The sequence below is a fragment of the Carassius auratus genome, chromosome 29 (genome assembly GCF_003368295.1).
Source record: "Carassius auratus strain Wakin chromosome 29, ASM336829v1, whole genome shotgun sequence".
Lineage (NCBI taxonomy): Eukaryota > Metazoa > Chordata > Actinopteri > Cypriniformes > Cyprinidae > Carassius > Carassius auratus.
In genome coordinates, this window is record NC_039271.1 from 6250236 (window position 1) to 6275235 (window position 25000).

The 25000-nt window shown below is 34.3% G+C and overlaps 3 protein-coding genes across 8 annotated transcripts in view; 2 read left to right on the forward strand and 1 right to left on the reverse strand.

Moving 5' to 3' along the window:
- Nucleotides 1-2140, forward strand: part of LOC113048464 (exportin-T) — a 12766-nt gene extending 10626 nt beyond the window's left edge. For both annotated transcript variants that reach the window (XM_026210280.1, XM_026210282.1), the window contains exons 23-25: nt 1-16; nt 927-983; nt 1081-2140. The exon at nt 1-16 is cut by the window's left edge and continues 53 nt beyond it. In XM_026210280.1, coding sequence (XP_026066065.1) covers nt 1-16; nt 927-983; nt 1081-1107 — 100 coding nt within the window. In that variant the 3' untranslated portion in view covers nt 1108-2140. The remainder of the gene's footprint in view (nt 17-926; nt 984-1080) is intronic.
- A 145-nt stretch (nt 2141-2285) lies between these two features.
- Nucleotides 2286-20675, reverse strand: rtcb (RNA 2',3'-cyclic phosphate and 5'-OH ligase). The gene is made up of 12 exons (XM_026210373.1): nt 20470-20675; nt 20274-20352; nt 8333-8400; nt 8157-8256; nt 7930-8086; nt 6953-7109; nt 6704-6863; nt 3839-4014; nt 3581-3769; nt 3380-3490; nt 3165-3284; nt 2286-2522 (listed from the first exon to the last, which is right to left on the reverse strand). The coding sequence occupies exons 1-12, from the start codon at nt 20560-20562 to the stop codon at nt 2415-2417; spliced, it is 1518 nt and encodes a 505-aa protein (XP_026066158.1). The 5' UTR covers nt 20563-20675; the 3' UTR covers nt 2286-2414.
- A 601-nt stretch (nt 20676-21276) lies between these two features.
- LOC113048538 (uncharacterized) overlaps nt 21277-25000 on the forward strand; it is a 4161-nt gene continuing 437 nt past the window's right edge. The window contains exons 1-4 of one of the 5 annotated variants that reach the window (XM_026210409.1): nt 21277-22037; nt 22577-22607; nt 24199-24397; nt 24824-25000. The exon at nt 24824-25000 is cut by the window's right edge and continues 437 nt beyond it. In XM_026210409.1, the coding sequence (XP_026066194.1) occupies nt 22030-22037; nt 22577-22607; nt 24199-24397; nt 24824-25000 (415 nt within the window). In that variant the 5' untranslated portion in view covers nt 21277-22029. Of the gene's footprint in view, nt 22038-22428; nt 22608-22645; nt 23166-24198 lie in introns of those variants that run through there. The other 4 variants (XR_003276497.1, XR_003276495.1, XR_003276496.1 and 1 more) reach the window with 4 other exon arrangements.

The window sequence follows — 25000 nt, forward strand, 5'->3', positions numbered from 1 at the left end:
ACCTGAGATCACACAGGTAACTGACACACATCATTAAAACTGTTACTCACAGGTCTTCACTACAACCTGTCAAAATAAAAGTTCAGTTTAACTTGAAGAAATTGTGAGAGGTTACTATTGTAAATGTTCTTTTCAAAGCAATCGTAGTGATAATAAAGTCAGCTTTATATTTAAGGAATATTACAATTTTCCTTACATTTGTAATTTTAACAGTAAACCTGTTGTTGAAGCACTTTGTTTGGCAAAAAATAAAAGAAATTCCATTTTAATTTGATTTAAAAAAAAAACATTTTATGGGTTCATTTGATTTGTACTATCTTTTGAAAAAAAAAAAAAAAACTGAATTTCTGAAATAAAATATTTCATAGGATACCATTACTGTAAAAAATTGCATAAATTATAACATTTTTAAAATTTCATTAATTTTTAGACATGGCTTTGATTTAATACAATTGTATTAAACCATAAAAACAATCAATAAAACTGATTTCCTATGACCCTAAAAATGTCATTTTTGCTGAACGTTAAACATTTTTGGATTATGAAAGTTTAAAATGAAATGGGGAAAATTATTTTTGATTACAAAAATGTAATTTTATCCAATAAATGGAAACCTAGAAATTAAAAACATGAAAAATCGGAATTTGAGCCCTGTATTTTTTGCATCTTCTCCCTAAGAGTGTGTGAAAACATACAATTTAATAGCTTTACAGATCTAACCATCATTTTTAACTGCATTTTAACAATCTTTGCAATCTTTGGTCATAAGTTATGGAAACCATATGTACTTGGATCACATCAGTCCTTCACGCTGAATCTCGTAGATTTAGACGCATCCAGACTGTAGCATCGTCTGAGGATAGCTGTTTTTGTTTTATGAGAGTAATTGTTTGTTATTCTGACTGATATGAACCGTTTCTCCTCAGGAGCTGTGTCAGGTGCTTCAGCAGCCGGATGTTAAGGTTCTGAAAAACTACATGAAGGTATTTCAGGAGATTTATGATTGAAACGTTGAATCATGTTGAGAGAGCGTTAATTTCATGTGGTCATTTATTTTTAATTTTTTCTCCATGTGTACAGGTTTTCTTCCAGCAGGCCAAACTTTAAGACTGAAACTGTCAAGTGGAGTGATTTGGGAGCTCAGCGGTCAAAGCCACTGACAGACCACTATACGACAGAGCTTAGCATAGGAGCTACTTATGCACTTAAAGAAGCGTAACCACACCCTTCCTGTCTGCGGCACACTGCCCCCGACCGGAGTCACGTAGGGATTGGCTGTCACATGATGTGACCACACCCCCACACTGACCTTGGCCCAATCAGAGTTGTGCTCTCCGTGGAGGCGACGTCAGCGATTGGACGAGACCACTCTGTAGGTGGGGTTTGTGAGAGTGGGCGGAGCTTCAGTCCTGGACACAATTTCAAGGGAAAATGCGGCTCCATTCGAAATACAACAGTTTTGGTTATTGTTTTGAAATCTGATTTAAATGTTACAGGAAATTCTAGAATGAATTTAATTTTTTGTGTGTATGCGAAATCTGGATTTTTCTCAAATTACATTTTAAAAAGGGCCGGTTTAAGAACATTTAATTGCTAAATTGTTTTTTTTACATGCATAAATGAAGCATAGGTTTTAGTTTGGAGTGATGATGAGGCTAACAAATGGAAATGCTCTTGATGTGGGGCTTTTAGGATCTAACATGTCTTTTTCTTTAGTTTTCCATGTATTGCAGTGTTCCCATCAACGCTGTTCTATACCGCGGTCTCAGATTCGCTGTCGTTTAATGCCTCCAAAGCCCATGATTAAAATATGCAATGTAATGTTCTGAACTGTGCAGATACTACGAGGAACGTTTTAATTAAGTTATGCTGCTAGCGTTTGTTTGGAAATGTACTGTGTGTAAAGTTTAAACTCGGGTCAGATCTCTGGTTTGTAGAAGTGATCCTTTACGGCTGACAAAATGACAATCTGTGCTGGATTTTTAGAGACGCTGGACACGTATTAACCCTTTCAGCCATGGATCCCACTTCAGACCGAAATGTTTCTTGGAACTCAGCATCACATTAGCTTTAATGCTTAGAAATCATGATAAACTGTTACTCAGAAATGCTCCAGCCCCACTGTGTTTATGCCAAAAAACCCATGTCCACGACAGGTGGATTGTGTAAACTTGTTTTATTTTTGATATGCTGGGACAGGCCCTCTCACTCCCTTTTGTTCATCTCTAGTCCTGACCAATAAAGTATTTACTAATCTCCACCAGATCCAGAAGCACAAGCAAAGGCACTGATGCAACGCTTTTATTCCACCCTGTGTAAACATGTTCACCCTTAAACCCCAAATTAAACCAATAATGCATGCGCCTCCTTCATAAGAGCTAAACGTGTGAGCTGTGGACAGAAACGGTGATGTTTCAGCCTTTAATCACGGCGATGGGTCTGAGCTTGATGGCTTTCCTGCTGATGCCAGCGTCGTGACACGTGTCCACTACATCCGTCACGTTCTTGTAGGATTCAGGAGCCTGGCGTGCAAGATATGATCCATGTTAAAAACATCAAACATGGTAATGCTCTTATTATTAATGGACTTAGATTTCTAGTATCAATTGAGGTGTTTAATAAGTTCAAAGGAAGATCATTTGCAACTATTTACAACACAAAGTTAACAGCATAGAATTATGCAGTGCATCTTATGATTTATATATAAAATATAAAACTTGTTCCAGCTTTTTTGGAAACTTAATTGTAATTAAAAAAAGATAATAGTGAACAGAAGGAAGACATTTTTAGTTGCTTTGTGTTGGAAATGATTTGCATCACAAAACAACTTAAATTAGAATTGAAATCAAGGTAAATATTTAATATAAAAGCTTAAAATTGTTGAATGCATGTTATAGTAGGTTGATTATTCAAAAGAATTAATAGTTTCTGAAATAATTGATTATAAAGAAAATGAAAAATTGCAAAAAAAAAAATGTATATGTTAAGCTTGAAAATTAAAAAAAAAAAAAATGTTAACCACTTTTTCAAAATATTTTTTCTTTTTTTTTTTTATATAGCATGGTTACTTGAAAAATTTTATTAGGATTAAAAAAAAAAAAAAAACTTTTTTTTTTTTTGTAAAGAACTGGCACTTTGTTTATGACAGAATGAGGAGACCTCACCTCCTCCATCACCAGCTTGGGTGACGCCACTCTGATAGCGATGCCCATGTCTGCCAGTTTATCCAGAACGTCCTGGAAGTCCAGGTTGCGTCTGGACTTGGCTCTGGACAGAGCTCGACCCTGCATCGTTCACACACACACACACACACACACACACGTCAGACACCGGCGATCACAAACACGATCACTGCAGCAGATCTGCTCACACGACTCACCGCGCCGTGACACGTGGTGCCGAACGTCTCCGTCATGCCCTGCTCCGTCCCCGTCAGCACATAGCTGCAGGTGCCCATGGTTCCTCCGATCAGAACCGGCTGACCGGTCAACTGAGACACAGAGAAGACAACACAGAAAGGGTTCGGTTTCTAGTTGAGTGACGTCCACCTCAAAAGGACGGTTCAGTTTGATTTTGTCACCTGATAGTCCACCGGTATGAGTGGATGGTGAGGCGGGAAGGCTCGGGTCGAGCCCTTCCTGTGCACGAGAAGCGTCTTCTGTTTGCCCTCCAGCATGTGCTCTTCCACTTTGGCGATGTTGTGCGAGACGTCGTAGATGACGTGCATGTCCAGATCGTCTGGTGTAGTGTTGAAGACTTTAGAGAAGGCCTGCAGAGAAGCTCAGTAAGAATGAAGCCTGCACATGTTCTGGAACATCTCGTGTAGAGCAGAGCCGACCTGTCGAGTGAGGAAGGTCATGGAGGAGCGGTTGACCCAGGCGTAGTTGCCGGCGGCCGCCATGCCCTTCAGATAGTCCTGACCCTCAGGAGACGTGATGCGAGCGCAGGCCAGCTGACGGTCATTCACGAGGATATTATCCCGCTTCATCGCCTTCTCCATCGCAACCAAAGCATCTAAACACCAGAGCCAGCGACATGAAGCGAGTCAACCAACACCACACAAAACAACACACTTGAACTGAAACTAAATTTACATAGTGTGTGTGTTCTGTGTATATTTGTTATTTATTTGTATATAAATATACATAAAAATGCATGCATAATTTTACAACAACATTTGTACGAATTATGAATATATACATTTTAAAAATATTTATATCCTATGTGTGAGATATATGCAGTCCAGACCAAAAGTTTGGAAACATTACTATTTTTAATGTTTTTAAAGAAGTTTCTTTTGCTCATCAAGCCTGCATTTATTTGATCAAAAATACAGAAATTTTTTTTTTTAATATTGTGAAATATTATTACAACTTAAAATAATAGTTTTCTATTTGAGTATACTTTTAAAAAGTATTTATTCCTGTGCTGCAGCGCTGAATTTTCAGCATCATTCCTCCAGCTTCAGTGTCACATGTAACATCAGTCGATCACATGATCATTTAGAAATCATTCTAATATTCTGATTTATTATGAGTGTTGGAAACAGTTCTGCTGTCTAATATATTTGATCGATAAAAGGTTAAAAAGAACTGCATTTATTAAAAAAAAAAAAATTTGAATAATATATATTCTAATAATATATAATTTTTTCTCAATTTAACACATCCTTGCTGAATAAAAGTATTAATTTTATTTAAAAAAAGAAAAAAAAAAATTACTGACCACAAATTGCTGACCTGTACTGTATATTGTTATTACAAAATATTTATCTTTTTTTTTTTTTTTTTTACTTTTTATTCATCAAAGTATCCTAAAAAAGTATCACATTTTATGAAAAAATATAAAGCAGCAGAACTGTTTCCATCTTTGATAATGAATCATCATATTAGAATGATTTCTAAAGGATCATGTGATAATGATCCTAAAAATTCAGCTTTGCATCACAGAAATAAATGATCATTTAAAGTATAATACATTTAAAAACAATTATTTTAAGTTGTAATAATATTTCACAATATTACAGTTTTTTCTGTATTTTTGATCAAATAAATGAGGCTTGACGAACAGAAGAAACTTCTTTCAAAAACATTAAAAATAGTAATGTTTCCAAACTTTTGGTCTGTACTAAAATATATATATATATATATATATATATATATATATATATATATATATATAGACACACACACACACACACACACACACACACACACACACACACACGATAAATATACACAGTACATGCACATATTATGTACACAAAAAATTATTTTGGATGTGATTAATCACTGCCCAGCACTCAAATTAATTAAAATAACTATCAATAATCGATATTTTCCTTTTTTTTTTTTACTTACAAAAATAAAAGAAACACTTTAAAGTTACCCAAGCCTATTTTTTTATGTTGCGTGAAATAATCCTTCACTTCACAAAGTAATTACAATTTTAAACATAAATAAATAACTACAAATATTATAAAATTACAAAAACACTACAAAACACTTTAAGGCGAGACACTGCAGGTGAATAGGGAAAAAAAAAAAACTAATAGTTATCACCTTACTTACCCAGTTGATTGATTACCTTGATTATTGCAAACATTTTTTGTATTATAAGTTTTCAAAAATGTTATGTTTAAATATGCAAATTAGGCATTATTTAATGAAATATGTGCTAATTTGCATAAATTTCTAGTGCAAAAATCTGAACACTAGATGAAGTCAGTTTCACATTTTTGGTTTAATTTTTTGGACATATTAGAGTCAAATGTTTTTACAGAGGGAATTCTGGTTATCTTTTTTTGTCACTAAATAATTCAGAAAATACTTTGAACAGCCAGAAAACAATATATTTTCACAATTTTGGGGGGAATAAAATGTTGTATATAATCATGGAAAATATATGTGAACAAATCCCTCTGTAAAAACCTTCAGAATATAGAATATAGAATAAAAATGTCAAGTTTGGTGTGTGTAAGTGCTACTGAAGTGGAGATTTATGGCTCAGTGTTGAAGAAAAAACTCATTTTGAGAAAACGGCCTTTAAAAATATGTTTTGTAATTGAAATCTATTGACACAAACAGATAAAGTGCTATAAAAGAAACACTTAACAGTGTCTTTTAGATGTTTTCCTTCCACTTATTTGAAAAAGCACTTTATGAAAAACCAAAAAGCCCAAAATCTCAAAATTGACAGGTGCTTGAAAAAACTGTGTTTTTGCCTGCAGTGTCTCACCTTAATAATTTAACTAAAACCAAGAATTAAACAATCCTTAACTGACAAAACATTACAAAATAAACTTTCAATAACTGAATTTTTTTTTAAAAAGCGTATAGTACTGGTCCTGGATTCTGATTGGCTGAGCTGAGTTCGAATCAGTTTGATTACTTTACAAAGTAACATACAGCTTTGTTTATGTTTATGTGTTGCTTGGCAACCACTTTGTTCCAAACAAAACTGTTTCTGAGGATCTACATTGTTTGGTGGAAGAATACTGTTATTAATATCATTACACTTTATCTGCTCGATTTTATTTTACTATGTATGTGGAAGTATCCTAAACAATGCCCCTTAGCTGTCATAAATTCACTGTAAACCACAGCTTCTTTTTTTTTAATAAACATTGAAAAACATTTTAAAATGAGAAACTAATTCAGATGAAAGCTTTGATAGTCTCTGGAAGCATGAAGCTGCGCCTCACCTGTCGCCACCTGGTGGCCGAGGCCTCGACTGCCGCTGTGGATCATCACACAGATCTGCCCCTTGTGGTCGATGCCCATCTTCTTGGCGGCGTAATCGTTGTAGATCTCATCCACCACCTGAATCTCGGCGTAGTGATTTCCAGCTCCCAGCGTCCCCAGCTACACACACACACACACACAGGAGAACATCACGTGAGATCGCAGAGTTTGCCGTGCTTTGCGTCGTGTTGTCTTGTAAAAGCGTGCACCTGTGGCAGTCCTCTCTTCTTGGCTTTGGACGAGACTTTGTTGGGATCGGCTTGCAGCATCCGGCCGTATTCCTCACAGTGCTCTTTATCCTCGGCCCAAGCGTATCCTTCCCTCAGAGACCAGTCCACACCCATCTCTAGAGCCTCCTCCAGATCTCTACACACACACACACACACACACACACACACACACACACACACATGAAAACACATAGCTAACGTGACAGAAGCACATAACATTAATATCAATATCAGAACTAATGTGGATTCATAATAGTTTCCACTAATTCATAAAAGTTTCGGTGCTCCAACTTAATTATTACAGAATTATTGATACCGTTATAGCTTCATTTGAATTGGCGTTCATCGTATTTTCTATTTTTAAATCAAGTTCCAGTTTTAAATTAATTTTGTTTTTGTTTTTTTACTAGTATTTAAGTTTAATTTTGTATTTTTGTTTTTCTGTTCTTGTTCCAAGCCAACGACCATTATTTTTTATTATTATTATTGTTATTATTATTTACTATTATAATGTATTAATATTTAGAATTAGCTTTTATTCCCATTTTCAGTTTATTTTTATTAGTTTAACATTCATTTAATGTGCTTTTGTCCCTTTTATTTGATTTCTTTTTATAAATGTTTTATTTATTTCCAGTTAGTCATTTTAGTCAAACCTAAACTTATTTTAGCTGCCAAGGCAACTTTTCAATCTTTTAATTTCAGCTTTAAATTAACAAAATCATTTTTCACTGCACAGCCAGCCAAGTTTAATTAAAAGCATACATTTACTCCTTTAAGATGTTTTAATGATTTGTTGCATTGTTCACAAAACTATGCATTAAAATCTTTTAGTACTAAATCTAGGCTCTAGTGGTATTTATGATGTTATATTAGTGCATATAATGATTAAGTATTATTTCATTTCTTGCAATAAACAATTCAGAGCATAAAGAAATTGCCTGAAGAATGTTTACTTTGCTCCCATGGGAATGACGCCCTTGGATCCGACTCCGACGGGAATGTGGTCAAACATGGACTGTGCCAGCTGCTCTTTGACCGGCTGCACGTCTCCCTCGTCCAGGTTCGTCCTCAGCAGACGGACGCCACAGTTGATGTCAAACCCCACGCCACCTGCACAGACGAGACGGAGCGTGAGCCGTGACATCCTTCACCAGGATCTGAGCGCGGCTCGAGCACGTACCGGGAGACACCACGGCCTCTGGGTTGTCCATGTCAAACGCTGCCATGTTTCCGATTGCAAAACCGTATCCGGAGTGGACATCAGGCAAACCGATGGAGCGCTGCGGAGCAGACACAAGTGAGGAAACAGGACGTGATGCGTTTCCTGTGACAATGAATCCTGATCGTTTGACTCACATGTACGATTCCTGGCAAAGCGGCAACGTTTCCAATCTGCTTCATAGCAGGCAAGAAACCACCGAACCCTGGGAGAGAGAGAGAGAAAGAGTATCTTTCACTAATGCTTTATATGCAGTTTAAACAATATTTCAGTCAACTAGACTGACTTGAGACAATGTTTTAAAAAAAATATACAAATTCACAGTAAAACAAATATAGAACGCATTGGTAAATATTGCTCTATTAGTGCATATGATGAAATATTGACATTAAAATATAAAACTAAAATTACAAAATTAATATTAAGTAACCAAATGTAATAATATTAAAATAAATAAAAAATTTCCAAGTTTATATATAAATTAAAAATTAGGGCCGGGACTTGATTAAAAAAAAATTAATCTAATTAATTAGAGGCTTTGTAATTAATTAATCGAAATTAATCGCATTTTAATCGCATATAAATATTTGATCTGAGAACAGTGCGAAGTAATTTTTTTTCACATGGATTTATAGTATACCATTGAATAATGACTGAATACATAAGCTTAAGCAACAAAATATTGTTTATTTTTGTTCAACCAAGTCTAGCAGACCAGTGCAATTTTTGCCATGAAGTGTAGCAATAGCATATTTAGAAACAATTTAGAAATAGTACATTTCAGAAATTCAGGAAGCTTATAGGTGCTGAAACCTTCTGTAAAGTGTTTTTTAAGTAAAACACAATACTGTCAATTACATTCAGAACATTGGAAACACTGACTATTAGAAAACATCTCTCTGTTGCTTCAGAGGAAATAACATACTAAGTCCAACTCTCAATAACCTTGGCCAAACAATAAAGAGTTCAACATAAACTGTTGCACCAACAAAATAATACATAGTTCAACATAAAGTGTAAAGTCCACGCTAGCTGCTATATGTTTTGCGTTGAGGTGATCCTTGAGGTTCGATCATGTGCTGCGGTGATATGCGAACGCTAGTTGGTGCTCCAGTATAATCGGTCCAGCCGAAACTCATCCAGTGAGAAACGTTCCGCGGTGCAAAAATACGTTATTAAAAATGCGGGGATTTTTTTTCTGTATTTAATTAATCTTAGTTAACGCGTTATTTTTTGTGTAATTAATTAATCTCAATTAACAGGTTAAAGTCCCGTCCCTATTAAAAATATTATATATATAGAGAGAGAGAGAGAGAGAGAGAGCGAGAGACCTTAAAATAAATACAAAAATGTAAAAGTTAATATTAATTGAATATATAGTCATTAAAATAAATAAAATCACAAAGTTAATATTAAGTAATTGAATAGTCATTAAAATATAAATAAAAACATTAAAAAGTTAATATTAAGACATTAAAATTAAATATAGCTGCAAGCAGCGATGGCGGGCTCAAGCCATCAGTGCAACACCACTCCTGTGGCATCAGGTAAACTGTGCCAAGCGGGCACATGCATTCACAATAGCACTCTGGCAGTCAGGTTTTAAGGGATACGGCAATTAAAGGGTTAATCCGAATCATCTAGACTTTGAAATCACATTCACAGAACAATATATATAACTTTAGAAACACATTTTTCAATCTGAGTTAAACCTTTTTCTTGGGCTTATTTTATCAGTAAAGGAAAAAAATGCCTAATAATTCTTCACACCTGAATATAAGGAGTTTTGTTTTTCTCTTCCAGGCTTCATGGTCAACTACATATGTATCACACTCGTTGCTTTCTATAGTGCAGCTCAACCAATTCTCATCCCATTCGTCCATATTTGTGAAATCACAAATCCCGGACAATATTTGTTGTAATCCAAACAATTTGTTCATTATAGTTTTTAAAAAGTGTTTTTTGTTAAATAAAATATCTCCTTTTGAATTGGACTTTCAGCTTAGTAACTTTGCAGAACTTTTTTTTATGCTGAAACAACAACATTACAGTATAATTAAATTTGAAAAATAATAATAGCACTCCTTTAATAGGCATTATTAAACAGTTCATAAATACAGCTATAAATGTTTTGTTCTTAAGCTATAAAGTTCAATCATTGTATTTTCATACTTTAAGTATTATAACATTATTCTAGTTGTCAGCAGGGGCGCTGCACAAGATCCCGGGCCCTATGCATAGGGAGTCCTAATGGTGACAGTCCTTTGTGAGCTCATCTAAAGCAAAGACTATTTATACATTTAAATCATTCACAAATGAGATTTAAAGGAACATTCATCTACCAAACTAAAAAGTCAAACACAACACAGAGGGATACAGAACACAGAAATATTTTTTCAAGATGGATAAAAATAAACTGTACAGCTGTACACTTGATGAAAAAAAAAAAAAATATATATATATATATATATATATATATATATATATATATATATATATATATATATATATATATTATCTAGTATATATATATATATATATATATATATATATATATATATATATATATATATATATATATATTTTTTTTTTTTTTTTATCAAGTATATATATATATATATATATATATATACATGTGTCTGTGTGTGTGTATTGGCTTTCCAATGCCGTTGATAATAGGGGTTAGCAAGTTTAAAACACGTACAGAGTCCATGCAGACGGATGTAGATGCATAACAAATGTCTTTCTTTATTACTTGAACTCCATTAAAAATGATCTCAAACGTCTTGTGTCCTCTCCTTGTCCACATGTACACACAAAGCCATACCTTATGGACTGCATACAACCAGAATCCACCTGGAGAGCAAGTCTACAGTGCACTCAAAAACTGTGCTTCCCACATACCAACACACACACACATATATATATATATATATATATATATATATATATATATATATATATATATATATATATATATATATATATAATTCAAGTGTACAGTTTCCTTTTATTGCATATTGAAATAAATATTTCTGTATCAATCTGTGTTGTGTTTGTTTATTTTTATTTTTCTTAGGAAGATAACTGACCTTTTACTCTCCTTTTTAAAATATGTCCTTATAAACCAAGAAAAAGTTATTTATAGCTGTATTTATAAGCTGCTTACTAATGACTATTAATGTTGGGACAAGACTTTATAAAGCACGAACTGACTATTTACTAATGAGTGCAGTTATTATAAAGTGTTACCAATGCATTTACTAATGTTAGCAAATAAGACATTATTTTACAGTGTTATCAAATCCTTAAATGATTTATAAGTGTTCTGCTTGCATTACAGCTTAGTCTTCATCTGTGAGCTGAACAGATTTACTGTTACATCCATGACATTATGTAAATTCAAATAAATAGCATGTCAGAGGATGTCATAGGTCAGTATCAAATGAGTTTGAAATTATTATTTGCAGCACAAATAAGGTTTTTTAGGATTTTTTAAAATCCCTAAAACTGTCAGAAAAGGATAAGGCCTAAGATATTTCTATGTGAGTGGCTAAATTTATTTTTGTTTTTATAATTGTAATACATAAACTATGAAATTATACAAAATGTATAAAAAAGTAAATAAATAAATACGCTACATTAAAAAAGCAGCCAAGACAAATGAGTCTCCTTTTTTATATATATAGATTAAAATTGAAGACAGAAGCAGCTGGTATATGCGGTCACTTAATATTCAAATCCAGTAGATCCACTTCAGATTTATTTCTCAACAGTTTATGTTCACGTGGCTGTTTTCGTTTATATTCGCCAAGCTATTATGTATTTTGAAATAATCTTGTCCGTGATGTGTTCGTTCTTACGACGAAAGGCAGAATCCAGCAGCTCGAGAGATATATGTTATTCTGCCAGTCGCGCTTTCAAATAGTCTTGCGCACATAAACGGGTCACAAACACCTGCATTTAGCTCTTGGTGTGTTATAATGGATGCATTGTGTGCATTTATGGCAATAATTTATTTTAAAAAGCTCTTAAACAAGAATAAATTTGTTAGTTTTGAACTTGTGGCACTGTGCGCGCTGATCGGAGCGGTGATTTCAGATAGGCAGCCACAATTATTTAATTTTCACACAAACAGTTCAAAAACATCTTAATTTAGCTCTTGGTGTGTTCTAATTTGTGAATTGTGTGATATCGCTGCAATACTTTATTCTTAATAGCTATGAAACAAGAATAAACTCGTTTTTTCTGAGCTCGTCATTCCACACAGAGCTGTGATTAATCTCTCCTGTTTCTCATGTATCACTGACCACACATCAATTATTAATGAGCCCTGACCTGATAATAATCATATATGTTGGTTTAGCTTGTCAGTGTGAATTAAATCTAAGTATTTATTTGTATTTTAACCGATTTAAAAGAGAAACTAAAACTCCGGTAATTGGCGCAATTTCTCTCAGACAATGGAAGTCTAATCACATACACTCAAACAGAGGGACAGAAGTGAGATGAGATGTCTGACAGTTTTTAAATTTTCTGTTACCCATACAGTGTTGTAAAGTCGTGAAACTATCCATATTTACTCAGAATGACTTTTTGTCTGTATGAAAAAAGGTTTTGAAGTGTTTGGAATTAAAAAATGCAGGAAAATTAATAATTCCATTTTTAATGTCATTTAAAAAAAATCACAGAGACAAAAACGTTCAAGCTATCCAAAATCTATTGGCAATTTAAGTTGTTTAAAATGTTTTGGCATCATGTAGACAAAATTTGGTGTGTATAGTGTTACTCTCCTCTGAGCAGTATGCATTAATTCACAGCTAAATGTAAAAAAAAAATCCACATTCAAATCAAAATAGCTGACTTCCTGTTGATCGTAGCTGATGACTGTGAATTAGAAAGTTGTCCGTCTTGATGAGAACAATTTTTGTACCGAGTTTGGTGTCTGTAGCTAAAACTAACCCCCCCACTTTTGACAAAAGGTGGCGCTATAGAGTGCCTCTTCCACGCCCTCTTATGAACTTTTGCCAGTGTCTAGTTATCATAAATACTGATATGTGTTCTGAGTTTGATGAAATTCTAAGCATGTTATATGCCTCAAAATCACCTGAGAAGTATTCCAGTTTAACATGTTGCCACGGCAACAATATTTTTAGATATCAATATCCCCCCAGCAGATTTATATAGGCTGTGTTTTAACATTATTCTGATGAAGTTTGAAGCAAATTGAGTAATAATAAGATGCTGAATTCAAAGCATTTTGAAAATGACACACTTCCTGCTGCCAGTTGGTGGCGCTATAACTTTGACTCCTAATAGTCACATATATGCGATCGACATCATACAAAGAATAATCTGATGAAGTTTGATTAAAATCAGGAAATGTATGTGGATGGTATTAGACACTTCCTGTTTCTCATTTCTCGCCATAATTTCAACACCTCGCCACGAGCAAACCGTTAGAGATATCAAAAATCCCCTGGCAATTTTTCATCCCCAATGTCTTGAGATCATGTTGACCGAATTTGGTGGCAATCTGCAAAAAAACCTATGACAAGTATTTCAAATTCCAGAGCATGCGCTTTTTACATAACTCTAAATAGCTGACTTCCTGTTGGGCGGAGCCTATGACATGCAATACGAAAGTTGTTCGGCACGATGAGATCTATATGTGTACTGAGTTTCATATGCATATGTGTGAGTATGTGTGAGCTATACATCAACATTTCTGACTGTGATCCAGGGGGCGCCGTAGAGCCCTTGTGCCACGCCCGGGTCCCAGCCTCTGCAGGCTCCTAAAGGCCACAGATTCCAAAGTGTGCGCAAATTTTCAAGAGTTTTTGAGTATGTTAAGGACCCCAAAAGCCCCCACAACTTTGACGAAAAATATGAATACTAAACCCTAAATAACCAACTTCCTGTTGGGCGGAGCCTATGACATGCAGTACGAAAGTTGTTTGGTTTGATGAGATCTACATGTGTACCGAGTTTCGTGTGTCTACGTGCAAGTATGTATGATATATGGCCCTCAGTATTCCAGGGGGCGCTGTAGAGCCCCTGTGCCACGCCCATATATCTGTCTCTGCCCAGCCCTAATGGCCGCAGGTTCCAAGGTGTGTGCCAAATTTCAAGAGTTTTCGAGCATGTTAAGGACCCCAAAAGCCCCCGTAACGTTGGAAAAAAATAATAATAATAATAAAATATAGCTGCAAGCAGCGATGGCGGGCTCAAGCCACCAATGCCATCGCCACCCCGGTGGCATCAGGTAAACTGTGCCCAGCGGGCACATGCATTCACAATATCCCTCTGGCAGTGAGGTTTTAAAGGATATGGCAGTTAAAGGGTTAATCCGAATCATCAAGACTTTAAAATCACATTTACAGAACAATATATATAACTTTAGTGACACTTTACAATAATATTTCATTTCTAAACATTATGTTAACACGAACAATATTTATATAGCATTCATTCATGTCAGTTAATATTCCAAACTTAAACATTAAAACATTGTTTTATTGTGATTTTTTTCCAAGCACATTTTACCAATTCCAAACCATATCAATCTTAATAACTACCATTATTTTTTATTTAATCATTTATGAGTGCTATACAATAGTCCAGGAAAGCTGGAAGAGAAAAACTCCTTATATTCATGTGTGCAGAATTATTGGGCATGTTTTCTTTTACAGATGAAATGCGCTAAAATAGACTTTTAACTCAAACTGTAAGGTCGAAAATTATGAAATACCCATGAGAAATATCAAACACAAATGCAATACAGAAATGGATAAGTTAAGACTTGACCATTGTACAAAAAATACTGACTGGCTCATGAGGTCAGAAAAGAAGAAGAAAAAAGCAGGTCAAGAAGAACTGACAAAAAGAATTGCAAAATAATTAGTAATTAATGTGAAGATTAATTTTTAGTCAATTCTGCAAGACAGACTTTTCAGGAAAGGAGGTGGAATAAAAATGAGCTCCTAAATCTTAATCCTGGATTCTGGAAGATATATTCCTCAAACCATCGAACAAGAGGAGGTGGTGCTGGTCCTTCACGAGTCACTCTAATCTGTGCATAAAGGCTATATATAAAGACTTAATATATAGTATTTCACAATACTTCATGGTATTCTAATTAAATCATTTTTTGGAATCTTAAGTCTCTCAGAGTCCGACACCGAGTAATTCTGGAGACTCCAGGAAAGTGGCAGTTCTGTAAAATGTTGGCGCTGGAGACTAAATACACCCTGATAGTTTCACACCTAATTCACTTAACACACACACACACACACACACACATTACCCACAGTGACAGTGGGACTGAGTGACATCAGATGTATGATAGTTTTTTTTTAATTTTCTATCATCCATATAGTGTTGTATAGTCATGAAACTATGGTCATGAGACCAGTCATTCTGAGGAAATATGCCTCAGAATGACTGGTCTTCTATGTGTACATTTTTTTTTTTTAAAGTGTTTAGAAGCTGCACTTTAAAAAAATAAAAAGACATTTACTGGTTCCTTTTTTACTATTATTTCAAAAAACATCACGGCAAAACCATTCAAGCTATCCAAAATTCATTCACACCTATTCTGTAAGATAAATTCTTTAAACAGTGGTAAAAGAGGATGTGGTGCTGATCCTTCAAGAGTCACTCAAAACGTATCTGTCCATAAAGCCTATAAAGAATTATTCTTAATATACAGTTCACAATACTTCAGCTTGTTATTCTAATTAAGTGAGGGTCATTTTATCAGTAAAATATATACAATTCATTTTTTTTTTTGAAAGATTTCTATAAATGATTTAAATCATACTTGTTTCTACAATAATTATTTAAAAGTAATCCTATAGCTCCCTCTGGTGGCCATTATAGGTACTAAGAATTGCAAGCTTGATTTATAAGTTATGATAGTTTTAATTTTATGCTGGCTCTTGAAAGTGATAAAGCTATGAAACTTACTGTGCTTCCTTCAAATGAGGACTTCTACTTATATAAAAAATTATGAAGATTTAGAATGAAAAATTGTAAAGATATAGTAAAATAACTATTGTATTTTTTTATGTTACTTTAATAAATCTCTATGGCAACACCATTTAAGCTATCCTAAACCCATTCACAATTTAACATCTCAGTATATTGGCATCATGTTGAAAAAGGAGTATGGAGTAGTATGAGTAGGAGTATGAATTCATTTGCAGGCTTTATCATAAATCCACAATAAAATTTCTGAGTTCTGTATCAATCTGTGTTGTTGTTTGTTTATTTTTATCTTTTATTTTTCATAGGAAGATAACTTACTCTCATTTTTAATAAATGTGCTTATAAACCAAGGACAAGCTATTTATAGCTGTATTTATAAACTGCTTACTACTGACTATTAATATTGGGACAAGGCTTTATAAAGCATGAACTGACTATTTAATAATGAGTGCAGTTATTATAAAGTGTTATCAATGAATTTGCTAATGTTAACAAATTAGACATTATTTTACAGTGTTATCAAATCCTTAAATGACTCATTTGTGAGCATTTGTGAAAGTTCTGCTTGTATTACAGCTTAGTATTGATCTGTGAGCTGAACAGATTTACTGTTACATCCATGAGATTATGTAAATTAAAATAAATATAATGTCACAGGATGTCATAGGTCAGTATCAAATGAGTTTGAAATTATTATTTGCAGCACAAATAAGGTTTTTTTAGGATTTTTAAAAATCCCTAAAACTGTCAGAAAAAGGTTAAGGCCTAAGCTATTTCTATGTGAGTGGCTAATTTTATTTTTGTTTTTATAATTGTAATACACAAACTATGAAATTATACAAAATGTATAAAAAGATAAATAAATAAATACGCACACATTAAAAAAGCAGCCAAGTCGAATGAGTTTCCTTTTTTATATAGATTAAAATTGAAGACAGAAGCAAGTGGTAAATGTGGTCACTTTAATATTCAAATCCAGTAGATCCAGTTTATGTTCACGTGGCTGTTTTCGTTTATAGTCGCCAAGCTATTATGTGTTTTGAAATAATCTTGTCCGTGATGTGTTCGTTCGTACGACGAAAGCCAGAATCCTGCAGCTCCAGAGATATGTTATTCTGCCAGTCGCGCTTTCAAATAGTCTTGCACACTTAAACAGGTCACAAACACCTGCATTTAGCTCTTGTTGTGTTACAATGGGTTTATTGTGTGCATTTGTGGTAATATTTTATTTAAAAAAGCTCTTAAACAAGAATAAATTCGTTTGTTTTGAGCTCGACACTGTACGCGCTGATCGGAGGCGTGATTTCAGATAGGCAGCTGCAAATATTTCATTTTCACACAAACAGTTCAAAAACATCTTAATTTAGCTCTTGGTGTGTTCTAATTGGTTGATTGTGTGATATCGCTGTAATAATTTATTTTTAAAAGCTTTAAAACAGGAATAAATTCGTTTTCTCTGAGCTCTTTACTCCAGACGCTCGTGGTCACAGCGGTGATTCATCTCTCCTATTTCTCACGTATCTCTGGCCAGAAATAATTTATCCATGAGCCCTGAACCGGTAATAATCAGATATGTTGGTTTAGCTTGTCAGTGTGAATTAAATCTAAGTATTTGTTTGTATTTTTAACCGATTTAAAAGTGAAAGTAAAAGTCCGGGAATTGAACCTGTAGGGGCGCAATTTCTCTCAGACAATGGAAGTCTGAAGCACATATACTCAAACAGAGGGACAGAGTGAGATGAGATGTCTGACAGTTTTTTAATTTTCTGTTATCCATACAGTGTTGTAAAGTCGTGAAACTATGCATATTTCCTCAGAATGACTTTTTCATCTGTATGAAAAAATTCTTTGACGTGTTTGGAAGCTGCAATTTAAAAATACAATAATGATTCCCTTTGTAAAGTCATTTTAAAAAATCACCACGGCAAAACCATTCAAGCTATCCAAAATCCATTCACAATTTAAGTTCCTATCAGAAATACTGATGTGTGTTCAGAGTTTTGTGAAATTCTAAGTATGTTATTTGCCTCAAAATCACCTGAGAAGTATTCCAGTTTGACATGTTGCCACGGCAACAATTTTTTAGATATCAATATCCCCCTTGCAGATTTATATCAGCTGTGTTTTAACATTATTCTGATGAAGTTTGAAGCAAATCGAGTAATAATAAGATGCTGAATTCAAATCATTTTGAAAATGACACACTTCCTTCTGCCAGTTGGTGGCGCTATAACTTTGACTCCTAATAGTCACATATATGCGATCGACATCATACAACGAATAATCTGATGAAGTTTGATTAAAATCAGGAAATGTATGTGGATGGTATTAGACACTTCCTGTTTCTAATTTCTCGCCATAATTTCAACGCCTCGCCACGAGCAAACCGTTCGAGATATCAAAAATCCCCTGGCAATTTTTCATCCCCAGTGTCTTGAGATCATGTTGACCGAGTTTGGCGGCAATCGAGAAAAAAACCTATGACAAGTATTTCAAATTCCAGAGCATGCGCTTTTTACATAACTCTAAATAGCTGACTTCCTGTTGGGTGGAGCCTATGACATGCAATACGAAAGTTGTTCGGCACGATGAGATCTATATGTGTACTGAGTTTCATATGAATATGTGCAAGTATGTGTGAGCTATACATCAACATTTCTGACTGTGTTCCAGGGGGCGCCGTAGAGCCCCTGTGCCACGCCCGGGTCCCAGCCTCTGCAGGCTCCTAAAGGCCACAGATTCCAAAGTGTGCGCAAATTTTCAAGAGTTTTTGAGTATGTTAAGGACCCCCAAAGCCCCCAAACTTTGACGAAAAATTTGAATACTAAACCCTAAATAGCCAACTTCCTGTTGGGCGGAGCCTATGATATGCAATACAAAAGTTGTTTGGATTGATGAGATTTATATGTGTACCGAGTTTCATACGTCTACGAGCAAGAATGTATGATATATGGCCCTCCATATTCCAGGGGGCGCTGTAGAGCCCCTGTGCCACGCCCGTGTATCAGTCTCTGCCCGGCCCTAATGGCCGCAGGTTCCAATCTGTGTGCCAATTTTCAAGACTTTTTAAGCACGTTAAGGGCCCCAAAAGCCCCCGAGACGTTGGAAAAAAATAATAATAATAATAATAATAAAAAATAATCCTAAGGAAAACAATAGGCCTCTCGCCCTTTGGGCTTGAGCCCTAATTACAAAATATTAAGTAATTGAATATAGAAATATAGTCAGAAATATAAGTAAAACTATTACAAAGTTAATATTACATAGATATTAAAATAAATATTTTTTGTCTGGGAGAAACATTTTTTTACAGCATTTATTTCTTGCGTTACACATTTTGAATCTAAGCATTTATTTATTAATAATGGCTGTTGCAAAGTAAATTCAGAGCAGATACATATGTATCAATTCAAACAATTACACAGTTTAAAATTAAGTTTCATGTTCTCATTATAAGAACCTGGACCTATGAGTGTTTTATGACGTTCAGCAGTGTGTGTTTGTGTGTGTGTGTGACTGATTATACACACTTTTATTGAGCTTTTATTATATCATATAGATATATTTATCATTTCGATCCTACCATCGTTGTGTATTTCACAATGAACCCTTCGGATGAAAAAAACACAAATGAAACAAAACGTCTTGCTATAATATTTGAATTGTATGATTTCCAAAAAGCCCTAATTTATTGACATATATATATATATATATATATATATATATATATATATATATATATTTTTTTTTTTTAACCTTACACACACACACACACACATATACACATATATATATATATATATACATATATATATATACATATATATATATATATATATATATATATATATATATATATATATATATATATATATATATATATATATATATATGTGTGTGTGTGTGTGTGTGTAAGGTTAAAAAAAAAAAAATATATATATATATATATATATATATATATATATATATATATATATATATATATTTTTTTTTTTTCCCTAACCTTACTTTATTTTCCAGAGATATTGTTGTTGCCAAGGCACAGATTGTTCACTAAAGAAAATCATAAATTTAATGATCTCGCCTCACCTCCACCACGACAGGCGTTCCTCAGCTCCTCAAACATGAGTTTCTCCAGAGGATCATTCACATAGAAAACCCCCTCCACCTGAACACCAAACAACAACATCATCATCTCAGATTAAAACACACTTTAATCCGCTCAGAGACCCGGATGTTTTGGTGTATTGACGTTAATGCGTCACTCGAGAGCGAGCACGTTTACCTGCATATTCGGCACGAAGCCCTTCTTGATCCGCCAGCAGTTTTTGTGGATTTTATCCAGATACTGAAGCTCGTCGTTATAAGAGCGACTCATTTTCAACTATAGATATAAATAACAGACGCACTTTTGACAGCAAACTATCTTCACACGCGTCTCCGGATCTTCTTCTTGTGGAGACTTCCGGTTTCTTCTTCTCTTGCTTTATCGGGTTTGTTCGGGATCTTCAGCGCCACCTGCTGCTCGCATAAATTACATTAGATTAAAACAGGGCGCTGTTGTCTGAGAGTGCTAATTTATTAAATATTATTAATCATGTTTATAGCGCGAAAAATATGTTTAAAAAACGAAATCCTTTGGGATACTTATTATCGGTTTAATTATTGATCTTTTTTTTTTAGTCCGCCTGTTGGACAAAGTCAGTTACAAAACGCACTGCCCTCTTGTGGTGAAATATAAACACAGCACTGTAACGGATAATTATATTTCAAATATAATATTACACGTGCTTTATTGTAATTTTAAGGCTTCACTCGGTTAATGCAAGTAAAGTAGTAAACAGAGAAAATTAACAGAAATATATAGCTACAAATACAAATAATAATTATTATAATTTAAACTGATATTTCAATTATGCACCTAAATTGATTTATACAATTGCTCTGTACGACAGTTTAACACCGTTAAATAATTTTCTAGTTTCCTATGGAATAACAATTCATTTATATTATTTTACTGACAAATGATAGACGTGTCAGATTTATGACGCAATCGCGGGACTTTTATTTTGAAGATCTCGCTCAGCTGTTACTTGTTTGGCTTCAGTGCGCTACTTTGACGTACGTTTATTTTTTAATATAAACATTCCAACCTATATGCTTTTCTTGTTTAATTTGCAGTGGTATAATAACGCGGACATAAATACAGTAAATAACGCTGAACTATTGCTGTAGAAGTAAAAAGTCAAGCTCTTTGCGGAGTTTCCTTGACGTCACGCCCCGAGAGAGAAGTGAAAGTGAAAGTGAATGTGAGCGGCTCTGCTTTCATTCAGCTGCGGAACACGGACTGGAGGTTCTGCTGGACACGGGACACACGCTCTCCTCGTGGGGGGTTGTGTCTGGTGATATGGTCGCTGTCATTTTGTCCCAGCAAACGCAGACTGTTGATTAGGAGAACTCTGTGAAGAGTTTTGAAAAAGTGACCTACCTTAGTATTGAGAAATGAGTCCTAGCGTCTGAAAAACACTGTAATATAATATCCTGAAATCAACAATAATACTTATTTTTATTAAATATCATTTGTACGTGTTTGTAATAGAAGTCACCTGTCAAAAAAGCGCGCGGCAGTATGGCGTTAACTGCAGATTTACACTTAAATCAACACAAATGTTCCTATATTTTTCAGTCTAATCTTAATTCTAAGAGCCGCTTATTATTCAGTCGTGCGTGCGTGCGTGCGTGCGCGTGCTCGTCATCACGATCGAGGAGCCGCGCGCATCGGATTTAAACGCGTTTGCTCTCGGTACAGAGTCAGAACTCGGTTTATTCGCTCGGCTGCTTCACGATGTTTGAGTGAGTTGAACTTTTGTCTCTCTAAATGTCTGACTTTTTCAAAACTTTTCAGAGCTATAGGATTAATCTCACGAAAACTATCACCTCGTTATTTCACAAAAAAGTGTTGTTTTTAGTCATCATTTAATTAGTATTGTTTTCACGAGAAGGACAACTCTTAAGTGTAATATCTAGTGTACTGTATTTAACGGATCAGTTTAAATACTTAATGATTAAAATAAAATTAAAAAATCCTTATATCGATTTATTTTGGTGTTATTATGAAGTGATTTAAAAGTATATTGTTCCTGTGTTTCTTATACTGCAAAAAAAAAAAAAAAAAAAAAAAAAAATTGTAGAAATTGATAAGTTAGTATATTTCACAATTACAGTTAAACATTTAAGAACGCATTACGTGTGAAACTGATGAAATATTACTCCAGAAATCTTTTATTTACTTTAATAAATAAGTGCGCCAATCAATAGCGTAGTGTTTTATTTGTAAATATATCCATTATTATGTTAAATAATGACTTTTATATGTGTTTTGGGTGGATCAGAAGTGCCTCGGGAGATTTGAGACACAAAAAGGTGTGTATATATATCTATATTTCTATTGTGTGTTCCAGGTGTATCACATGAAGCCGGTGTCCTGACATTTTATCCTACCCTGTCAGATTTTCCTACCCGGGTTTACTGCGCACGCGCACATCAACATCGCGTCCTTTGTCTCATGCTAATACTGCCCGAGCCTGGATGCTGTAAACATGGATGTGCAGATACACAATGACTGTCCTGAAGCTAATTATGATGATGACAGCATAGCCGAACCCTCCCTTATTTATGATTAAGACATCACACATGAAGGAAACAACACACACATTCACACACACTGATTCACACAGAGAAACCAGCTTCAGAGGAGCACGAGTCTGTGGGAAAGACAAGAATGCAGTCGAGCAGCGAGCAAAACATTCAGGACCAATGTCACTGTTATTACCGCTCACACACTTAGGAGTAGAGATCTGGTCATGAAGGATTCCTGTCGCTTTAAGTGTTCAGAAACAACGAGGTCTCCATTTACTGGTGAAGGTGGATGATTAAACAGACGAGGTCAGAAGATCACAAAAACCTGATTTATCCAAGACGGTAGGAAAACACCCAGCAATCATTTAGAAAAAATTAGCAACCACATTGCAATCAAGGTCATTATAGTAAAGAAATTAAATGCATTAACATGGCTTGAAATAAATGTAAATAGTATTTATAATTATACATTATACTTTTAGATCATATTTATGTAATAATAATAACAACAAAATACTTAACTAAACTAAACAACTTTGTAGGCGTTAATAAAAATAACAAAAAACATGTCACTGCACTAATAAAAAATTATCATAACTTATAAATTATACTTTTAGGTTTGGTAATAATAATAAAAAACACACTTTAAATAATATTTTAATAACTAAAATAAAATTATTAAAAAAATAAAAAAGACAAAAATGTTTCTACACTAATAAACAATTATTAAAACTTTAAAATAATAGTTATTATACTTTTAGATCATTTTCACAAAATACATTTTAAATAATATTTTAATAACTAAAATAAAAACTTTTTAGGCAGTAATTAAAATAAATTACAAAAATGTCACTGCACTAATAAAATACTAAAACTTTAAAGTAGTATTTAATTTTAAATGATACTTTTAGATCATATTTTATACAAATACAGCGTTCATTTTAAATAAGGTTTTAATAACTAACACACACAAACACATATTTATTCAGGAAAGACACATTAAACTGATTAAAGACATTAAAGACATTTAAAATGTTACAAAATGTTGTTTCTTTTGAACATTCTATTCATCAAAGAATCCTGAAAAATCAAATGTATCACAGTTTCCACGAAAGTATTAATCAGAAATGTTTCTTGAGCAGTAAATCATCATATTTTCATGATTTCTGAAGATCATGTGACACTGAAGACTGGAGGAATGATGCTGAAAATACAGCGGAGCATCACAGAAATAAATTACACTTTAACACAGATTCACACAGAAAACAGCTGTTTTAAATAACAATAATATTTCACAGTTTTACTGTATTTTTGATCAAGTAAATGCAGCCTTGCTGAGCATATGTTCAGTAGTGTACTCGTGCTCTCTCTCCAGGATGATGATCTGCAGTTCCTCAGTCTGGAGGAGCGGGACTGTATCTTGTTCTTTGAGGAGATCATCTGCTCCCTGGAGGAGGACGATGAGAGGAAGGATCCGCGCTGGTACACTACAGCTCCACATCATGACATCATTGACCTGGTGCACGCTACACCCGATCACAGCAAACCGAGGGACACGCTGCCCGTCATACCAGGTGCCTGCACACAACTACTCACCATAAACCACTGCGTTTAATCTAAAGGAAACTTCACCCTAAACATGCATAAAGCTGTGCTCTGAAGAGTTAGTAAATGAACAAAAAATGCATAATGCGAAGATGAAAGTTCTCTCCACATTTGGCAATTTTGAAATTGCACAAAGGATTTGTTTAGCAAATGCAGTCGGCCATCAGGAAATTTAATGCGTGCAATTTGCATATTGCAATACATGCAATGAGTACGAGTATCTATTTATACGAACATGTCAAATCAGCACAACACTTGCTTGGTGAACTCACACGCACAGATTTGTGCATATTCGAGGCCTATTGACACTTCTTCTTCATTGACGTGATATTGAGTGTTGACATTTCAACATCAGATGTGCATTAACTCAACTATAAATGTGTTTCCCTCGTCAGATTTCCAAGAGCTGATTATACGCCCGGAGATGCATTGCCAAGCGAAGGCGAAACGTGACGTGGTTGTCTCACAAGAGCACTTCAGACACCTGCCCAGTCTAGAGTCGACCAGACACGGCCCTCCGACCCACGCCAAGCCCTCGCCTCTTCCAGACAGGATCAGTGTTTTATTAGGCA

Excerpts from the sequence above, each read along its gene's own strand:
- rtcb (XM_026210373.1), bottom strand. The coding sequence starts at position 20,562 with ATGAGTCGCTCTTATAACGACGAGCTTCAGTATCTGGATAAAATCCAC. Across the intron at positions 8,087-8,156 it reads AGAGGCCGTGGTGTCTCCCG|GTGGCGTGGGGTTTGACATC; the intron begins GTACGTGCTCGA and ends TCGTCTGTGCAG. Across the intron at positions 6,864-6,952 it reads AGAAGAGAGGACTGCCACAG|CTGGGGACGCTGGGAGCTGG; the intron begins GTGCACGCTTTT and ends GTGTGTGTGTAG.